The sequence below is a fragment of the Acanthopagrus latus genome, chromosome 3 (assembly GCF_904848185.1).
Source record: "Acanthopagrus latus isolate v.2019 chromosome 3, fAcaLat1.1, whole genome shotgun sequence".
NCBI lineage: Eukaryota > Metazoa > Chordata > Actinopteri > Spariformes > Sparidae > Acanthopagrus > Acanthopagrus latus.
In genome coordinates, this window is record NC_051041.1 from 22964005 (window position 1) to 22984709 (window position 20705).

The 20705-nt window shown below is 41.0% G+C and overlaps 2 protein-coding genes across 4 annotated transcripts in view; one reads left to right on the top strand and one right to left on the bottom strand.

Moving 5' to 3' along the window:
* Nucleotides 1-11881, bottom strand: part of fam135b (family with sequence similarity 135 member B) — a 50842-nt gene extending 38961 nt beyond the window's left edge. Inside the window, exons 1-4 of one of the 3 annotated variants that reach the window (XM_037093794.1) lie at nt 11743-11881; nt 9502-10095; nt 5370-8106; nt 3239-3335 (exon numbers count right to left, since the gene is read on the bottom strand). In XM_037093794.1, the coding sequence (XP_036949689.1) occupies nt 3239-3315 (77 nt within the window). In that variant the 5' untranslated portion in view covers nt 3316-3335; nt 5370-8106; nt 9502-10095; nt 11743-11881. Of the gene's footprint in view, nt 1-3238; nt 3336-5369; nt 8107-9501; nt 10096-11742 lie in introns of those variants that run through there. The other 2 variants (XM_037093793.1, XM_037093796.1) reach the window with 2 other exon arrangements.
* A 7839-nt stretch (nt 11882-19720) lies between these two features.
* The window catches only part of LOC119016840 (collagen alpha-3(IX) chain-like), a 32674-nt gene continuing 31689 nt past the window's right edge, over nt 19721-20705 (top strand). Inside the window, exon 1 of the mRNA XM_037093149.1 lies at nt 19721-19850. Coding sequence (XP_036949044.1) covers nt 19831-19850 — 20 coding nt within the window. The 5' untranslated portion in view covers nt 19721-19830. The remainder of the gene's footprint in view (nt 19851-20705) is intronic.

Sequence of the window (20705 nt, forward strand, 5' to 3'; positions counted from 1 at the left end):
ACACACAACGCTCTGTGTTAGCACAGCTTTTGTGGAAAAATCTTGACATGTGCAGCTTTCGAGTTTCAGGTGTGCTCTTCATGACATGGTTGCGAAGTTAACAACTTCATGTTAAACAAAATCAGCCATGAATTGTACAAACGTAGCTAAATTATTAAAAGGATGATGGGCAAATGGTTATTAATAATGAAGAGGACATGCACCTCTATTCAGGGGCTGTAAAGTATACTCCACATGGTATCAGATGAGCGCCGGTGCTGAATTCTTCAGTACTTTCAAACATTTAAGGTAAGAAGAATATATATTGATGGAGCTGGAAGTTGGAAAATTAGGTCATTACGGCTTCATTATTTGGATTTAAAATAAAGAAATCAGAATATCAGCACATAGCTGTAAAAACTGGAAAACAGAATAGGTTAGTCTTCTCGACTTAAGCGTGGATTAATCACATGACATTCCAGACTATAGGCAGCGATGGAGAACACGTCTTTGAAAAAGGTCACTTTGACAGTTCAAGTCAACGCAGCTTTGTGTAAAGGCACATCTCAGCTCTCGGGGGACACATTGGCAATCTGAAAGACCGAAGCATGGCTGTGAACACTGTCTTCACATCAGTGTGTTAGCAGCAGCGCTGTAAAAAGATGGAGGCTTGATAAAGAAGAGCCAGAAAGGGTTTTGAAGGTCAATAAATAAATAAGGGGATGTTTATGGATGAAAAGGGTAAACTCAAACTCACTTAACTGTCAGAAACTAATGTCATAGCTCTTTCGGCAGCAGATATTTTCTTACAGATTTGAGTACTCAGTGTTTAATTTCCAATAAAGTACATTATTATTATGTACTGTAACTCTAAGTTGTAATTAGCAAGAAAACACACATCTAAACTATTTATTCTAGTAAAGATGCTAAAGAAAATGATTCAGTAGTTTGCTGGAGGATAATGGAACTCATGAGTAGTTTATACAATATTTTGTTTGCACAATTAAACTACAATAAACGACATTAAGAAAAAGCAGCTGGGTCCTAAATTGTGACAATTTAAGACTCTAACTTGGCCTCTGTCAGTGTAAACTCAAAGTGTTATGCTTATTGGAGTCTTTACAGATGGAATGCAGATTTAATCAGTATTTTTAATGCAATCATTATACAACTGGGCCCACTGAAGAGTGCAGCTGTGTGGTCCCTCAGTCTGGTATCTGTGTTGATTCCAGCAATAACATGGCGTGTGGTGAGATGCAGAGGTCCCGGTGACTTAACTCATCCTGTTCAACAATACTTCATCTTTACTGTTTATTTATTGGGACCAGATTTTCTTTCATTTTCACGTAAGATTGCTGTTGCTCTCTGCAACGTGGCAACTGGTAAAAACAAACATATTAGTGCACTCAACTGAGGGGATTACCGTGATAAAGCTTTAGCCCAGGCCGGTTAGAGAGGGAAAATCATTCTGATAAAGCTGGTGTTTGAGCGAGCCGGTGGCCGACCAGATGAGGGGGTTTAATCTTCCTGCAGAAGCATCACTGGATAAACATGGCCCTTTTTCATGTTGTAGAGTCGACATTTAAATGTTTGCTAATTCATACAGTCCTTGTTGCACTCTCTCTTCTTCTTCTTTTTCTACTTCTTCTTTGGTACAGGCCATTACATTTAAATGTCTCGTTTATATGTTATACTGTAATGTATAGGTTTGTGTATACAGTTACCCTCCTCAAGTCAGTTCAGCAAAATTAAAGGTTCTTATGGCCCCATTTTGGAGGGATTTTGATTATTTTACCACAAAAATAGTTGGCATAGTTTCAGTCATTCTTTTGATGTAAGACTTGTATTTAAAAAAAAAATGTGCACCTTTAACTAACAAAAAACATCTATTCTAATTATCTATCCAAGAGTTTCCTCGGAACATCACTGTCACTGTCAGGTTGGGGAAACAATAATGGGTGATACATGTGGCGTTAGTTAGCCAAAAAAGCAGATTCCACTAGAGTAGCAGTAGCTCATGCTAGCATGTCTACCTTGAGTCTCACAGCTAGCTCTAGCTTGTTACTAGTGTTGGAGCCAACACTGTGATGTCAAAACGTCTGATTCTATTCTTAACTGAATTTTGACTGAACATGTATCAACTATGTTTTGCCTTTTAGGGCAGGGTAATCTGTTGATCTGATGACAGGTGCTTTCCACCCCATGCTGAACTGTAAACCACCATTTCATTGGACCACTTGATGTCCTGACATACATATTCAGGGGGATTATGGGTACTTGCTCGAACATGCCTGACAGCATCCAGCTCGGATGAAAATTGTTCATCACATTTTTTATTTATTTATTTTTTCCATTTTGAGATGGGGTGAGTCAGTTTCACGGCACAATCTTCATCCAGCAGATGGGAAAGAGGTGGAGGCTATATCACTTTAATTTACCCGATAAAATTTAATTGCATCTTCGGAATTCCAGGATGAGTCATATCTTCATTAGTATTCACACATCTTTTTCTAGATTTTGATATCGCAGTGCACATTCAGGTACCGTGTTAACACTGTTTTAATTAGTTGGGGGGATGAACACATTTTTCTTTAACTTGCATTGCAACAGCTGGCGAACGTTATCTGAAGTTCTGGGATTTACTACTGCTCTGCTAATACTGAATTGCTGAATACAGGAAAGGCATTCAGTCACGGTAGCCAAGGAACAAAATCACTCTGAGTTCTCATAAATGTGAGTACTTATTTTAAGTTTGAATCCATTGAACTGAACTACTTTGTTGTTTTACAGATTTCAGTTTTGAATGTGAAGTGTGCAAGATTAAAATATCATATATGTTGTTATACAAACAAATTAACAAAAATTACCAACAGACTGACAAAAAAATGACATGTTTTAATCACTACATTAATGATATCATTTTCAAACTACCACTCCAACCTCCCAGTTTAACCAATAGCTGCATGGCTAACTGAGCTAACAAGCTCACAGCAGCAACATTTAGCGGCAGTTAGTGGTTACTCCGGTGATATTCTGCTTGGAGAATGAATTCAAGAGTTATCCAATTCTTGCATACTGCACCTTTAAAGTGTCTTTTTGACAAGGGGAAAACAGTGAGGATTCTTTCTCAGCTATCAATGTCAATATGTTGTTATATGTATGTATGTGGGTTTGCTGAATTGCCAGTTGTGAAGCAAGTCAACAGAAACAGGCATCGTGACTCCGGGAGATTGGATTTCTACAGCGAAATATTGCTTACCCCCTTTGAAAGAGATCCACATTGTGAAACTTGTGCAGCTCTACAGAAAACTCCAGTGTTCCCTGTACTTCAGACATGATATAATCCCACTCATCACCTGCCAACAGAGAAGACACAGAGTAAATATGACATATCAGATAATGGGAAAAAATAATACAGAATCCAGAGTGATGGATGAGACAATGATGACATTTCAAAAAACAGCGCACATTTTTGTGCCTTGTGTTTTCTCAGGTGATATGACTCATACAGTCCAGTGTGGACAACGGGCCTGACTGAAGACCAAGACGGAGGAGATGGTCTGAAAATAGTTTTCACCATCAATGTTGAGGGAAATGTTGGAAAACTGAACAACACCATTTGACATAATTATACAGAAACAGATGTGTGCAGCTGGAAACTGCTCTCTTTGTTATATTCGTCTTAGTAAGGGATGCTGCGGATCATTTGTGTTTGGCTCCTGTTACTGTAAATGTGGTGCCTTGTGGTGCATTGTTATTATCCCTGTTTAATCACTAGAATTAGATTTACTATCTACTACATGGTACTGCTAATTTAATATACTGTCCTTTAATTAAAAACTGAATACCTGCCAAACTGGTGTTCCTTTCTTTGCCCATTCAAACTATAATTTTATCATTAATTATATTTTTAATGTTTTTATGTAGTGGTTGGATGTATCCCTGTGCTTTCTCAGGCCTGTTTCATAGACATACTTAACATAAGACAAATTAAATAGCTGAAAAATGTATACATTTAGTTCTTAGTAGCCCTCTACATTCGAGGTTCAGCTCAGTGTTTTCCTGTATTTATCAATGACTAAAATTACTATGATATTAAAGGTGCACTATTCTGTTTTGGTGACAACATTGTAATCAGAAGAGAAAAGATCTTCACTAACAGATTTAAATAAACAAACTCTTTATTTTCAATTTCGTACTGTTTTACTTTGTTTATATGTGGCGGACCCTGCCAACCCTATAGCTTCAAACAGTGTTCTGGGGACCTTATTTCCTCTGAGAACAGCTTATTATTTTCACTTATGGCATGACATTAAATTGTAAATATCCTCCAAAACTACATAATGCCCCTTTAAGGGCCTAAGAGTTTGGAATACAGGCCATTCAGCTCATTGAGATGAATGTGAGTGAATCCACCATCAAGCCTAAATCCATCAGACCATGGAAAATGGGAGCCTCTAAATGAACCTGTGATCAACATGTCCCAGGCTCGCTCAAGCTCAATTCACACCCGTATGAGGAGTGTTTTCCATTAGCAAAAAAAAAGCAATTAAAGCTCAGTGTTTCCGTAGTTCCAAACATGAACCATCTAATTTAACTCTAAAATGTCTGAAGCCATTAGGGGCAAAAACATCGACATGGACATAATACTGTGCAGGGTTTAGAGAGAGTGCTGTGGAAGCTGAAACGTGAAAGGAGCACTGACAGAGTTTACGCTGAAGTGTATCAAATAAACTCTCACTGAAGGCTTTGAAATATAATCCTTGCAGATGTGCCTCAATCGTGTCTCATCAAATGTCGTAAAGTCTGTCACCACAAAGAGATGCATTCATTGTCAGCGCTGCGAGACACCTTCAGAAGTGCAACTTCACTTAACGTGCATTACGACTAGTCAGCAGCTTAGCTGACTTAAGCATAATACTGTTTCAACCATTTTCTTTAAGCAGCGAAGATTTATCTAGACAGACTGGTTTTATTACACCAGAGCTTAGACCCTGGGGTACTGTGAGAAGTTAATTCGCTGCTACTAAAATGCAAAAGTTCCTGCTAATTACAGCTAACACCAGCTTGCAGATAACCTGTGGATTCTTCCATCTTCGCACCGAGGCCTACAAAAACTGACAGCTTTAAGCTTTTAGTAAATGTATTGACTGTTTGCTAAGCCTGGCACTGTTTGTTACTTTTGCTAGTTTTAGCACGGCACTAGAAAGATGTCAGAATCGTCATTTAAAGGTTTAAGTATGTAAGAACTGTCATCTTGTGAAATGTATACTCATACCAAATAGGCAGCAGCATATCACTAGAGTAGCCGCTAACTGAGCTGGTAAGCTCTGGTCCCTGCGCTAGGAGATTTGGACCGAGGGTTATGGCTAGCTGATTAGCATTCTTACCTTCAGCTCGATGTCATGATGTCAAAACTGGTATTTCCTCACATTCTGTTGATAGTTTCACTCATGTTTAGTCAGTTAATGTTTTCAGCTGACTTAATGTAATAAGGAGAATCCTGTGTTTTTTGGCAGCATATGCTCAAAATAACTGAGACTAAAGCTACATGTTCTCTGCAAACATTAGCATCCTCCCCAGCTCTGCTTCCACTGGCAGAAGTGGAGACAGCAGTGTCCTTGTATTGCAATTTAAAGCTACAGTAGTTATGAGAAATAGGTATCTTGAAAATGTTGCTTAAATTGCTGGAGAGTAATCTTCCTCAAAATTAAGAACATGAGAGACGCTCCAGAAAAGATCCAGAAATGGCCTCCAAGGATATCGTAAACAGTAGGTGTACTACAGTGAACAGCCCTTTTTTAAATGGGTAATAGGCAATTTTTTTGCTCCTATTTATCATTCGCATTTATCATGTAATGGCTGTAGAAAAATGACACCATCCATGTACAGGTTAGTTGTCTAGGTTGGCACAAAGACAAAAAAATCAGGAAGAGGCACTGTTTTCCCCGGTCACTATCTCTTGGTAACAGTGGAACAACTGGAATAAGTGGAAACTCTCAACTGCAACTCCATTGATGGAGGAGGCAAAGAAGGTAAAGAGGGAGAACAATTGAAACCAAAGTAAAACAACAGTGAATGGATGGGCTTTTATGCAACTGTGTTGTGTTAAAGACTTTTCCCCTCTTCATGTGTGTTTCCCCTAACCAGCGGGACTCAAGACGTTCAAAATTGGCATTCTTTTTGTACTTTTTCATACAATCAGGTGTTCTACCCTGCCTTTTCATACCACTGAGACAGGGTTTCTACTGTAGGTCAGTGTTTTTTGCTTTGCGCAGTAGCTGGACTGCTAGCGGTAGCCATGTCGCTAACTTGTGTTTGTGACAGCGACACCAACAGAATTCCAACAAGTAAGCGCTAGAGAAGGAGAAAACGATTGAGCCCCATGACATGGAAGAAATGTTTAGCATCTCCTAAGTAGTAAGCTAACTATTCGACATAGCCTATGTTAGAATTGGGTTTTTGTTTTTGGAAAAGCTAAGAGCACCATCCTTGAAACTCTTTAAATGATAAATATCAGTACTACTATTCATGGGAAGGTAAGTTGTCTGTGTCTAAAATGCTAAAATTCATAACTTTCAGAATGTGTGTCCTTGCATCTAAAAGTTTCCCTGATCATGCCAAGAGTCTGTTTTTAATTTGGCACTTCCTGTCAGCAACAAAATGTATTCCAGTGTCCTTTCCCAACACGGGAAATTTCATTAGTGCAAACACAGTGAGTCTAATGTGTCTTTCAAGTTGGCAGAGAAACTCTAGTCCACCTCACTTATGGCGATACAATGTATCACAAGAATCCTGCCAAGTGTATAGAAAGAAGGGCCAGTAAATCTTATCCACAGCATCAACCTCTAGAAGTGAATAAAAAGGTGACCGTGTCCATGTTCCAGCATACGAACACAAAGGCAGGCAGTGCAGCAAACGATCCTGAGGAGCCGTCTCTAATGTAGAACATCACCCTACTGCTGCAAATAGCCCATAGAAATACATGCTGACTCTGCGTGTCATGTCACATTGACACGCTCGCCACATGAGAGTGAGACCCCGTGTGTGTCAGAGTGACCACAGACGATGGCCGGCATCATAATGTCGCGAGCCAATTATAGGTCGCTTGATGTGACTGTGAGACGCTGAAGCATGTGCAGTTTGTGATTTCTTCGGCGTTGATGAAGCCGGCTGAGTCTGCTTCATTGCCTCCCTAATTCAAGCCTCCGTCCTGGTTATCTGTCATCTTGCCGGTCTCAGAGAATCAAACACGGAGCTGCCTGCTTCTCCAGCAATGTGTCAGGTAGGCAGTCTGGAGAACACAGTGTACCTGATTAAATGGATGCTAACAGTCCATCGACTTGGGGCTTAATATGCTTTTTCTTTTGCACCGAAACAATCGGTACTTGGTGAGTGCATGCAGACGCCACACACACACACACACACACACACACACACTCTCACGCTCTGCAGCTGATAATTCATCAATAAGTAAATCAAATCAGCGAGGCAACGACCAAAACACCCACCCGGCAGCTTCAAAGGCATACAGCTGTCATTTGTCTAAGAAGGATACACTGTGTCCCCTTTGATGACAATGACAACGATGATGATGATGATGATGATGAGACAGCTCATCAACTGCAGCATAAGAAGATGCTTTCAAATGGCAACATGGGGTTACTATTATGCTTGTATTGTCAACAAATCCCATGAAATGACCAAACCAACAGCGCACCGTCTCTGTATTTTCTTTCCAAGGCCCGTCTGTGGCATTTAGCCGCTGGCTAAGTCTACTGAAGATGTACAGTAGCCTAATATTTTTATTTTAAAAACAAATCCCGAATGTCTCGGCTCGTTTAGGAAGCCCCGGGCTACTCCGGCAATACTTGTTAAGAGAGACGAATTCAATGTTTGTTTTGGTCTTTTCATTAGAATTGTTGACAGAGAAAGAAAAATGAGGAATATTAGCAGGCTCATCCTCATTCCAGCATGTCACAGATACATTTTTTTTTTTTTTTTCCAGACCGATTCCAGCAGATCTATTATTAGACTATTTCAACCAGGATCCAGTACTTCCCCAGCAGGATTTCACGTGGCTTTGAAGCGGAATTCAGACCTTCATGCTGGGAAATAAGGACAGTCCTGGAAAGAATGGAAGATAGAAGCAGAGCTCTGAGTTAGCACTGAGTTAGTTATTTTTACAGGACTTCTGCATTGCTCTGTTTAAATAAATCTGGCAGAAAACTGAAATAGACTGCAAATAATAACAAGTTATTCGAAAATGTTCTTTTTAGAGTTGTGATTTTTTAGAATTTCATAAAAAGAAACCCCATTTCTGATATTATCTGTGGCTGTGGTGGTTATGGTTATATGTATTTTTCAGCAAAAGAAGTTCATTGTATTTACGTTCTGTAATACATCTATAATCTTTAATCTCTATATAGTGGATTTCTTTGTTAGTGGCAGGGTCCGCCATTCCTGCCCTGGATTCAGATGACCTACCTACAATTGCCTACAACTTGACTTAATGACTTTTGGCTGCACTCTGCACAGATATGTATTAAACCGCATTAGAAGATACCAAGTCAACTGGGACTGAGGATTGCAACTTTAAAGCTCCTCTCCAGTATACTTTGATATTTTTAGAACTTTGAATAATTTCATAATGTGCTCAGTCCTTTCCTGGCAATCTTGATGAACCACACTGTTTGCCAAATACTTTCTGACAAAAAACTTAATTTTGAGCTCAGAGTCACTACATTTATAGCATTGCTAATGAGGAATAATGAATAATGGCTATGGTCGAATCTGGGAGTCATGCGTCATCCTCCGATAGGGGTTATTATAGCAGCATCCTTTCCAAAACAGGACAGTGGGTCATAGTGAGTGGTTAAGCAAAAGAGAGGGAGAGATAGCAGAGCGGTGTTAGCGACCGGAGCAGAACGTAAAGTTTAGCTGAGACGTTTAGTGGCGGTAAATGTACAGTAAAGGTAACAGTGTCCATGAATAAACGCGATACAGAAGAACCTCCTTTTGAGAGGCAGCCAGCACTGTCTCTGCTAATATCAGCGCTATTGCTAATCTATGATAATTTTAGTGATCTTGCTAAAACCTTGTCTGGCTGTCATGGTAATAACTTTGTACAAATAAGGGGCAACATATCACCAGAGTAACTGCTAGCTGCTGCTACCTGTAGTTGCTGTTAGCTTGTCGGCACAGTTAGCCGTGCAGCTTGTGGCCAGGACTGGAAGCTAAGAGGGCTGTTACCAGACAGGACAGGCAAACTTTAGTAACTATCTCTGCAACATAATACATACATGTCTTGACTCGATGTAAACTGTTGATAACCCAAGTTCATTTTTGAGTTTTGTTTTGTTGTTACATATCGCAGCTTAAAAAAAAATCAGACGACATGCCAAACCTGTGGCTGTTGTTAGCATTTTCACAGCATCGAACGTTTCAACCAAAATCGCGTTTCAGATTTTCCTATAGCACCAGCTAGCTTACGTAACCAGAGATCTCTGGAGCCCCGTTCACCTTTTGTTTGTTACAAATCCCTGTGCGATGCGCGCTGTCCTCTGATAGCTGCACAAAAGCTGCAGTCCTGCAACCTGTGGACGAGCTAATGCTCATCATTTGCTGCTTGTGCACTTCTACAAACTATCTCTTCCTGATTTTCTACTTGCTGCAAATCATTAAACACTAATCAGTACAAAACAGCCATCTGCTGTCTTATTACTATTTAATGCAAGCCACACACACACACACACACACACACGCTTGCTTTCTTGGAGGTCTAGAGTTTGCAGCTCCACTTTAAAGGAAAAAAATCTCAAACTCCTGGCTGCCCTTTCAGCCGGCACTTCTCCCCTTCCGGCTGCTCCCGTTGGTGTCAGCTCAGTTGGGAATGCTGGCTGACATGTTGAATCACAATTTGGGTAAAAGATGAAGGGGGGCGACGTGTTCACAGCGACTGAATGTGGGATGAGCTGATTTTGCAGGCTACGTAGGTGTCATTGTGACACACGGAGACGTTGCGTGCCACGACTGGGAGCTGCTGCATGTGTGCACAGCTCAAAGAGCCGGAAATTAATCTGGGGCTTTATTCCATTCATTAACGTCCAACTCCCTCTGCAGAACACAATAACAGAAAAAAAAATGACTGTTATCAAATACAGTGATCTGTTACAAAGGCCCTATGAATTATGAATTATGGCACCTCCTTCAAGCAAGGATATTAAAGGACAACTGAAGTATTTTAAGATTTAACATTTTAAGATGTGTCAAATCAAAGTTACTTTGAGAGCATTCCTTTTTCCCCTCATTCCTGATTTTAAGGAAAAGGAATCTGCACACTGGATATGTGAGTGTCCTTTGAGCCGGCTCTCATGTGATGCCCTACTCTCTCGCATTTGCTAAAACCTTCCACCATGCTGTATTAGGCTCTTTGTTGTCAAAATTACTATGCCAAATCCCTGCGAAGGCAAGCAAAAAAAAAAAAAAAAAAGGAGAGGAGGCATCGAGCGGCCTGAGTTATCGAGTTAAATGAGTCGGAGTGCGACTTTGAGAGGATGTGACCGGCATCTTTGCTATCTCCAAATGAGATTCTCTCAGGATCAAAGAGCTTTTCTGCATTAAAAAGAAAAAAGGAAAAGGAAAACGGAAAAGGGGGGGGCATTACATTTATCAGCAGGAAAATCCTATTCACCACATCAGGAGTCTTTTGTAGAGTTTGGAGAGCTGTGAGAGCATGGAGTCTGCCCTCAAGATCAGAAATGGATTAGATTTGTATTTGCAGCGCTGATTCACGATTAATTTGTTTTCTATATGAGGACCACTGTGTGTGCATGTGTGTGTGTGTGTGCCCCAAACACAAATGTCTGAGTAAATATGATTCATACAAAGTATGAAGATAGGACAATGGATTGAATTACTTTAGCACAAACTGACTGCTTTGAGATGAAACCGTCTCGTGGCTTTCTGCACAAATGTAAAGTGTTTACATCGGTCACATGAGGGCCCGGGCTCGTGGTGCAGTACAGTAGGAGCAGCCTTGTGAACTGTAATCTGTTTTAACCTTGCGCCATTGTTTACTTCTTGTCCTTATCTTCGTGCGGTGAGGCTGTGACAACTCTGCATTGTTTCATTTTTCCGAAGTGGGGAGTTCTGCACTGTCCATTCCAGACAGGACCATTTCAGACCGCAGCAGCCGCGGAAAGCTGATGATGAGCGGCACGCAGTGTGCCGTGGAGCAGCCTCGACAAAACACCCATTGAGACACAGAGCTGCACAGCTTAGTTAGTCAGCCTGGGTTTAATTACACTGTGTTTCATTTAGACTTATTCTTATGATCACAGCGTTTGGATGTATTTCATGAATGCCTTTATTTTGAAGTGCTGCAAAATGCTTTTTTTTGTTTGTTTTTGCTTCATTAACTTATCAGTGTGGAGTGCCCTCAAGTCTAGGACACATGCAAGTGACCACACATACAATAGGTCAGACAAAAACCCCCATAGCCTCTACATAGAAGCAGAACACCTGATGTATACATTGAGTTAAATTCATCATAAGGCTCTATGTGTCCTGTTAATATCCCCCCCACCCACCCTCACTCAGCCTGACACCGCTCTGTATAACCTGCAGCCTACAGCAGCAGCAGCAGCTTCCTCTGCTGTGATGTACAACAACGGGCTTCGTAGCTCCACACACATGCAGAGACAACAGGCATCCCAGACGAAGCGGCGGGAGCGGGTCACATGCAGAATAAAACAGCCTCACCTTAGCAGTGATGAAGAGTGATATCCGCAGAGGGGGTTTCGGTTCCGGAGCTTCGCGGAGTGGATCGCAATGTTTATACCAGCGCTTCTCCTGCTGCTGCTGCTGTTGCCATGGTTATTCATCCAGACCCTGTATGTTCTGCAGTCCCCCCCCCCTCTCCCTCCCTCTCTCTCGCTCTCTCTCTCTCAGTTCCCTCCCTATGTCTCTCTCTCTCTCTCTCTCTCTCTCTCTCTCTCTCTGTCTCTCTCTCTCTCCTTTTCTCTCTCTCTCTCCTGACGGGGATTTCAATTTGGGAAAGTGCGGCAGCGTCTGTCGCGGAATCTGGCTTTGTGTTTATCCTCCCCCCGATGTGCAGACAGTGCATACAGTACGGGCTGTGGGCAGCTTCATAAGGGGAATATTAATAGCCAGCAGGCAGCAGCACCCAGGCAGCGTGTGTCCTCTGCTGCTGCTGCTGCGCTACAGCGTGTGCGTCCGTCCAGCGGCCGAGCTGACGTCACAGCCCGCCCCTCTGCCAAAAGAAGCATAAGTGAACCGAGCCGTCGGAACATCAGACACAAAGGATGAGTTAATGATATTGCAAAAAAAAAAAAAAAAAAAAAAAGTTGTATCACGTGACAAGGATGACCACAGATGATTGGTGGAAGGAAAAAAAAACTTTTGTGACCATGCCATCTTTGTGCACTCAGGTATCACAATTAATAATAGAACTCAGTGAAGTTGATGAACCACTGAATAACAGCTGACAGTTCTTTCTTTAATTATTATTTTTTTTTTTTTGTTGACAGGTGACCAATTGCGCCCCGGTCCGGTTTGCCCCACGGGAACCATGAATCATGTTTCGATTCCTGTTTGAATTGCGTCATGAATCACAATCACTTGATGTCTGTCGATTTGAAAGTTAATTTTCCAGGTCAATGTCATCAAACTAATGAAGTATCAGACTGTGAAAATACGTCATTATAAAGACTAAACAGCCTGGCCTTCTGGTTGAATGCTCACCAAAACCCCTAACCTAAACCTTGCAGAGCTGCTCCTGCATATTAGCAGCCCGCAAAATTTTATGTGCAGGTTTATTGTGATCTTCACTGGCAGCCATGTTCGTGTTGGGGACGTTCACTGAGCGGTTTAACACGAAACGAGATGTTTTGCTTTCATTATGACGAACGGTGACGTGAATAATCATCTTTAAAATGAGCAAAACACAAGTGTTGGTGATGGCACAATTCAAGCGGGATAGAAAAATCCCTTGTCTCTCTCCATTCACATCCATACAACAATACACGTTTTTTTTGTTTTGTTTTGTTTTTTACACAAGACTTCAGCTACCTATAGATAATATGTTGATTTCTGATCTGCTGAGTTCCCAACCTCAAATTGTAATTGTAGTTTAAATAGAAATGTTAAGGCAACACTGTGACTATATTTTTCAGTGGAAACCCTCCACTAAATATTATGCGAATCTAAAAACCCACTTGGCCCAAAGTCCCATGATACAAAGCTAGATTACCCGCCTGGTAAAGCAGCACTGTCCTGGTGCTCCAGAGCTCTGACTCGTGTGGGGCCAGAATAAATGTTGGCAACGTAGGTTTCTGCAAACCAGAAATATGTTTAAACCTTTACTGATGTTGCACTTCTTCAATTTCTTTAAGTTCAGTTATTAGTTTTATATCATGACAGTGCTGTGTGTGGTTAGGTTTAGCCACAATGATTAGCAAAAGATCATAGTTTTGTTCACCTACAGTATGGCTGCAAAGTGTCCTGACGTCCTGTTAAAAATACCTGTTTTTTGGCTCTAAATTGTAGCAAAGGCTGGTCAAAAATATCCTGTTTTGTTGCCGCAGGCATGGCTCGAAACTGACTTGATGTCTTGACAGAAATATGGATGTTTTGGCCACCTGGGTGGAAATGCTAAAACAACACATATTATAGCGTTGTTACCAAGCCTTCCAACCCTAGACCACAGACTGATAAAATAAACACAAGGGTGTGAAAGTGAAATTACTTTCCATTATACATTCATAGCTAACAGGGGAACACATAAGTATTGCAAACAAAATGTACAAAAAGTGATCAGAAGTCATCATCTAAAATTGACATCACAAAAGAAACAAATTTTCAGGTGCAAACACTGAGAGAGAGACTCAGAGGCTTTCGTTGTCAGGTAGACCTTCAAAAAGAATCGGGATGAAATGATGCAGGGCTACAGTCTGCAGAGAGGACGAACAAGTCACACACTCACTAATGTTGATAAAGAAGAAGGTCTTGCACCAAGTTGAGAGAAATTTGAAAGCATATTATTTTTCTTTTCTGCTTCAAACTGAGCAAAGGCTTGAGCGAGTACAGCGAGACATTGGGAGATTAATGGTAGAAATTAGCAATCAGAAGCACAGCGGGGTAAAATATGTAGACTCACACAGTATCTGGAGTGTTGGCAGATATGCTTTTTAGCTCTTATTTGGTTTTCATCAACTTATGTGGCCGTTCACCAGGCTCAAGTGCTCACTATATTCACCAGGCAGTTGTTTGTTTTTTTGGTGCTAGGCTTGGTTGTGTTCAGCGAGTTTATCTGAGCCTTTTCATTGAAAGCAGCTATCTGCTGTTTGATAAGAGAGGTGAGGCTGGGCCAAAACAGTGTAGCCCTGCACTGTAAAACTAAAACAATCAGCTGAAAGATGCTAAAATGCTCTTTAAAGGAGCGATATGTAAGAATTCACTGTTGAATTCATACTCCCAACAAATAGGGTCAGCATATGACCAGAGTAACTGCTAAATGCAGTTGAGTGTATTCTTTTTGTACATCCATGTAGCTACTGTTAGTTTGTTTGCTGAGTTAGCCATACAGCTAGACAGACTAATGGGGGACTGTTGTTGTATACCCTAGTAGTGCAAGAGCTTTTAAGAGTTGAGAGAAAATGGTTTTCAAGCCTGGGGCTAGCTGGTAAGCATGCTAACTTAAGCAGAACGTGTAATTTCTTCACATTTTGTTGATGATTTTGGCAAAATTTTGACATTTTATAAATGTATTAATAAATATCAGGTGGTTTGTAACCACAAGCAACACCTTTCAACATTTTTTTTTTCCATTATCAATATAAAAAGCATCTTTCAACACTGATCCTACTTCAGCTTTACCCCCTGAGCCACATCTAGAAACTACAATTCACAATTTAAGTTACATATTCCGTTTTCTGTGTAATCACTGTTGGTCCAGGTAGTTTTCCAGCTTAGAAAATATTGTACACATTCGTTTTTAACAGCTCATTTTTCTCTGGTAGATTAATCTGTCCAAGTGCAAAGACTGGGGAAATCAAGCTGCCTGTGGTAAATATTTCTTTCTTCAGTCATCACGGATGAAGATAGAAATTGATTTTCCCACAGACCTTTAAAGGTAAATGTGCATGAAAGAGCTAGAATGAGTAAATTACAGGGTGCGATGATGACAATTACAGAGCATTAGACACACCGGCACATACAGTGTGTCAGGCAGGACCTTGATGAAAACAGTACTTGATAAAAGAAGGCTGAAATCTAAAGAACAAAGGTTACAGTTTTGTGTGTCAACTCACCATTTAAAAGATGTAAGAAGTGAAAATGATCAGATATCTAATGTAGATTTGATCCTGTATAGAGAAACCATATATCTGCAAAGTAACAATAGCTTGACAACCACTAACCAGCACTTTCTCATTTGTTCCTGGCAGTCAGGTACTGCAGTTAAAATGCCATCTGTCCTGGTTAAACAACTCCTCACAGACTAATCGCTTGTCAGATAAGGGGGAGGGGAGGATTATGTAACACCAAATGAATAAAAATGTCCATGGCCCATAAGCTGTTGGCGCTGGTGTGTCAACAATAGGAAATGAATTTTTCTCTATCAGCACCATTGGTTGTTTTTTTGTCTCTGATGCACCAATTGAACCCAAACAGGACGACTGTTTACCTCCTCAGTTCCCAGCTTCACCTTCCCCGTCAGAAACCCAAAGTCAATTGCTGCTTTTCCCTCATGGCGTTCTGCCATAAGCTCGGAGCACTCTTGATTAAGAGAGAGGCGCTATTGATTTTTTTTTTTTTCTTTCTTTTTCAGATGGTTGCCAGAGCCCGGATGACTATTTAGTATGAAAAAAAAAAAAGAAAAGAAATGGCGAAAAATTTCAGAGAGGTCACACAGCAAGGTCACTTATTCTTTTTAATGCGGTTCGATATCAGACTGATGATTTTCTGGTCGACAAAAGGAGAACCACTGCAGCCGACGGTGGTTGCTGTGGTTAACTCTTATCAGCTGCAGTTTTCCTTTTAATTTGATTTGGTTGAAAGTGCTCTGTGGTGATGTCATCTACAGAGGGGATGATTACAGACATGCTAACGTTATCCTCAACTCAGTTCATACTGTCAAAGAGAACTATAACAAGCCAATCTAGTGTACAGAATATGACAAGGAGCAATGGAAACAGGCTTGACAAATAAGACATTAAGCCTGTGAAGCATGTGACTTACACATTAACTGAAGTTTCTGCTGCACTGAAATGATGAAAAATAGCTGCCAGATATTCTCCGTTAATAAATGAAACATTTATAAATCATATTTCCATCAAGTTTTTTTTACATATTTTTCATTAATTTGAGATTTGTCTGGTGCCATTTCAGTTCCATCATATCTTTGCACCAACTTCTGCACCATCTGTTAATCTTGACGGACCAACTCCTAACATTTGCAGAACAGTAGTGGGTTTCTTTTGACAGTTTTCAGGAAGCCAAGTTCAAATCTGCACTAAATTTAAAACAACAACGAAGGCAAAGGCATGCTTCGTTAGTTTTTCCTTTAATTCATCACTAATCAGTTTCATATGTACACAAAGCAAAGTAACTTCAGTCATTTTACAAATGAAGGCTAAGACATATATATATATATATATATATATATATATATATATATATATATATATATATATATATATATATATATATATATATATATATATATATTTTTTTTTTATATGTATCACATTTTAAATTGATACCCACTGTCTTGCTCTGGTTACCCAGTTGCCTATGATGGGTAAAGTTAGCTAAAGTTGGCTAGACTCATATTACTTTATTAACAACAGTAGAGTCGGGAGTATTTTTCCACTGGCACTTTTGGCTGCCCCATGTTGAATCCAGCCACGCTGACTTGTATTACCAGTTTTACGGTGCCATGTTTAGCCAAACCTGCTAAATCCTCTCCGGAGTCAGGCCAAAGTCCTCATGCCCTGCCTCAGACAATGCAGTGACATCTTAGGACCAGGGCCAACCAATCTTGACCGCCTTCTCTCCCTCAAATGAACCTGTGTTGCGATTTTTAACTCATGTCTGTGCAGGAAACCCAAGAGAGAGGAGTTTTAATAAGTCTCTGTGTGTGCTTTTGTAACTTCCTATTGAATCTGTGTTTTTTTTCATTTAACTTCTCTTCTGTGTCCCTATCCATGCGCTCAGATGCTCTATTTTTCTGTTTTGTCATTTTTGCTTTTAGCTGTCAAGTTAGTGCTGGTGAAAACCCAACAATTCCAATTTTTTTCTGCTGGATAATATGTAAGTAGATGGAGTAAGTAAACCCAAATCCATGTTTCAAAAAGTCTTCTGACATGCACTGCACACATACAGCTCATGGCGACAAACATTTGTACTGACTGCATGCTTTCCCATATTACCTTGGTGTCTGGCTGTCTGGCTAACAAGGCTGTCATCCAACTCTTTTTACAGGTCAACTCAGCTACAGCCACATAAAGCTACACCCACCACTGCAGCCAAAACCTACCAGGGTTCAAAGATGTCACCTCCACGTAGCCTTAATTTTGGTGGGCCGCTTCGCGACCATAAAACTCCTGTTATTACATTTCAAATACAACGCAATGCAAGCTGCACCCTGTCTGGAGGGCTGTATGTGACTCCAGGTCACAAGTGAGCTAGTCATGGGGCCTGCCGCGTGGATGAATAGTCACAAACTGTTTTCTCTTTCCCTCTGCCTGCACTGTCTGTGCCTGTCCTCTCATTGAGAGCATGAGCTCTCAATTATCCAGGCTGGACACATGATCTCACAGCCAGATCTGTAAGGAGGCCCAGTCACTGTATCATGTTTCACTCGCAGCTCTCTCAGACCAGCATTGTGGTGTAACAATCAATTAATGTGATATGATACGGTAACAAATACCCTACCTTTATATTGCTGGTAGTAGTGAATTGCAGAGGATCAGATGACTGTGAGGTTATTGATCTCCAATATCATATCATATAGCAGAAGGAGAGACTGCCAGGATCAATAAACCAACAATCCAACATGTACACGCAGGAAAACAGTTTTCTGGATAGAAGCAGTGAAGAACAATGTGGGATTCTACACTGTGGCATGCACCCTCATAAGACTATCTCGATCATCATCACAATTTGATCATCATGCTCCTGGACAGTAGCGGTTATCACTTTTTCAAATCACAGTGACCTTTCCTTGAGAGCCTGCAACAAGGAACTTTCTTTTTGTGTTGATTCTGGCAGCCCCTGTGGACAAAAAAGGACAATTGTGAAAGAAAATAAACTAGGCCAGGCCGTGTCAACAGACTACAGAGCAGCTTCTACCCTCAGGCTGTGAGAATCTTCAATTCATTGTCAGCACTCCGTTACAAACAATATATATATATACGCATATGTCAGTTACATCACTTACATATGTAATATGCCTAACGTAAGTGAATTTATTATTTTAACCCAGAGTATAATCTTTTCTTAACCCTAACCAAATACAGTTTTGGTGCCTTAAAACAGCCATGTTGTTTTGGAGCCTAAACCTAACAAAGTCTCTTTTATACCTAAACCTAACCAAACTGCCACTGTTTGACAACAATATCACTCTACAGAAGTCATGAAATATCAGAAATTGTGAACTGTTTGTCAGTAAGATTTATTTTGAAAGTTAAATCTGTGATAGCAAATTACATATTGTGGATAACGTGACCTGCGGGGCCCTTCACATGTTAAACAGGCGCTGGATGGGGTAGGTAGAGTAGTTTTATAGTTTTAACCCTAAGGCCACTGACCAAGCTGCCTTGACTGAGGAGCTGGGACTAAGAATGTGTTGAACTATCTTAACTACACAGCCATCTTCTCACTGGTGGTCTTGTTTAGGTCATATACAGGCTTGAAGATTACATTTTAAAACCCGTTCAAACTTCCCTCTATGTTTAAAGCAGGTGGTGCAAAGATTTGTGGCACATTCATGCTTTTAAACGACAGAGAGATCTGTACCCACTGGCAGAGCGGTTTCTGTCACTTCAAAATGGTTGTGCATCATAGGGGCCGGCAACTCTGTTCATACCTGACAGAAACATCAAAATGTTTGTGCAAGCTAAGTAAAGTCAAAGCAATAAAGAATGTCGCGGAGTATTTTCTGATTCAGGTTAGTGTAACATCCCGCGTGAAATTGTCCCATCACAGCTCGTTCTTCGGCTCTCAGATCTTCTGAGGTGCGGGAAAAGAAACCACAGATCAAACGGCATAGAATCAATTACATAACACGCAGGATGCATAAACAGCACGTCTGCCAGAGGCCCCTCCAGGTAATAACAAGGCTTTCCTCTTGTCAACACTAACTGGCTAACATGCATTCTTCAGCAACACTGATGAGCACACGTGATCATGAAATCCACATTTCATCACTGCGTCTTCGCTATCCTGACGATAATTATTAAGAGAATTACATACAGGCATACGTGTCATTAGGAGGCACCGTAAAGAGAAGAAGCAGAGGGGATGGGTTTCACATGAGGCCCATGGGCTTCTGCATCCTTTTAAGTGTTGGTAATAAAAAAAAAAAAGTAGTCACCACCTCCTGAGGAACTCCTGGCCAATGGGAACCCATTCAACAAACTTTTATGTGTCCTCAGAAAATGCTTGAGCATCCTCTGCGCCGCTCCTCTCCGCCAGTCCTCAACATGTGCAGGTAGGACTGACTTCAGGAGGGAATTTCATCTCTGTGGCTCCTTCTGCTCCTGCGTCTCACCACTGTGCCTCGTCGCCGAGCTCGTCTTGTCTCCCGTCAACGGAGGGGAGTGAAACATGGCCCTCCACGGCCCGAGGTAAATATCTCACGTTGGACTTCTGTCAGGACTTCATCAGCAACCTTTGTCGTGACCAATTTCAGACTGGGAGTTTCCTTGTAATCCACCTTTAATCTACCTTTTTCCCTCTGTGCAGCACTCACTGTGACTTTATGGGTGCAATAAGATCTGTAGCTTATCATAGATTAAAGAAGATGGCCATTTGCCTTTTTTAATCTGGCCCACACACGTAGCCTATAAACCTCTACTGCGTGACATTTCGTCAAAGTAAGAGGGGGGGTAGAAAAGCTCTTAAGTGATAAACACCAAGCTTCCGTTCTTTTGCCTGTCAGTGTTTCCGTTTAATTTGCTGGGACAAAGCCCAGATGAATGAATTAACATTGTATTAACGCTTACGGCATATCTGTGAAGACATTTTCACACGTCTCCCGCTCAAAGTCTTTGTCCTCACATTTCCCGCGACAATCAACTTTAACATGACTGAGTCGTGCTGCCAACCGCTTCATGCTGAACAGCAATCCATTCTGGGGTAATTAAGACAAATGAGAGAGCAGAAATAGTGCCAGCGGTGTTGGCTCACTCTCAGCTTTCTGGGAGCACCTAAGGGACATCGCTACATGGGTGGCAGCGAAGGGAAAGTCCTATCAAAGGTTGATGAATGTCAGGAGTGAAAGGAGATGGCATGTCATTACCTAATTGAATTGACTGATGGGACATTTACAGGAATATGTTTGGGGATTTTCTCTGCGAAGTGTTTTCTTGACCTTTTGAAGTGTGGCAGCGCAAAATACCAACCACAACTGTAAAACAGCACCTTTTATTTGGCAGGATGCACATTACACACATTTATGTTTCCAGTAAATGTGATTTGGG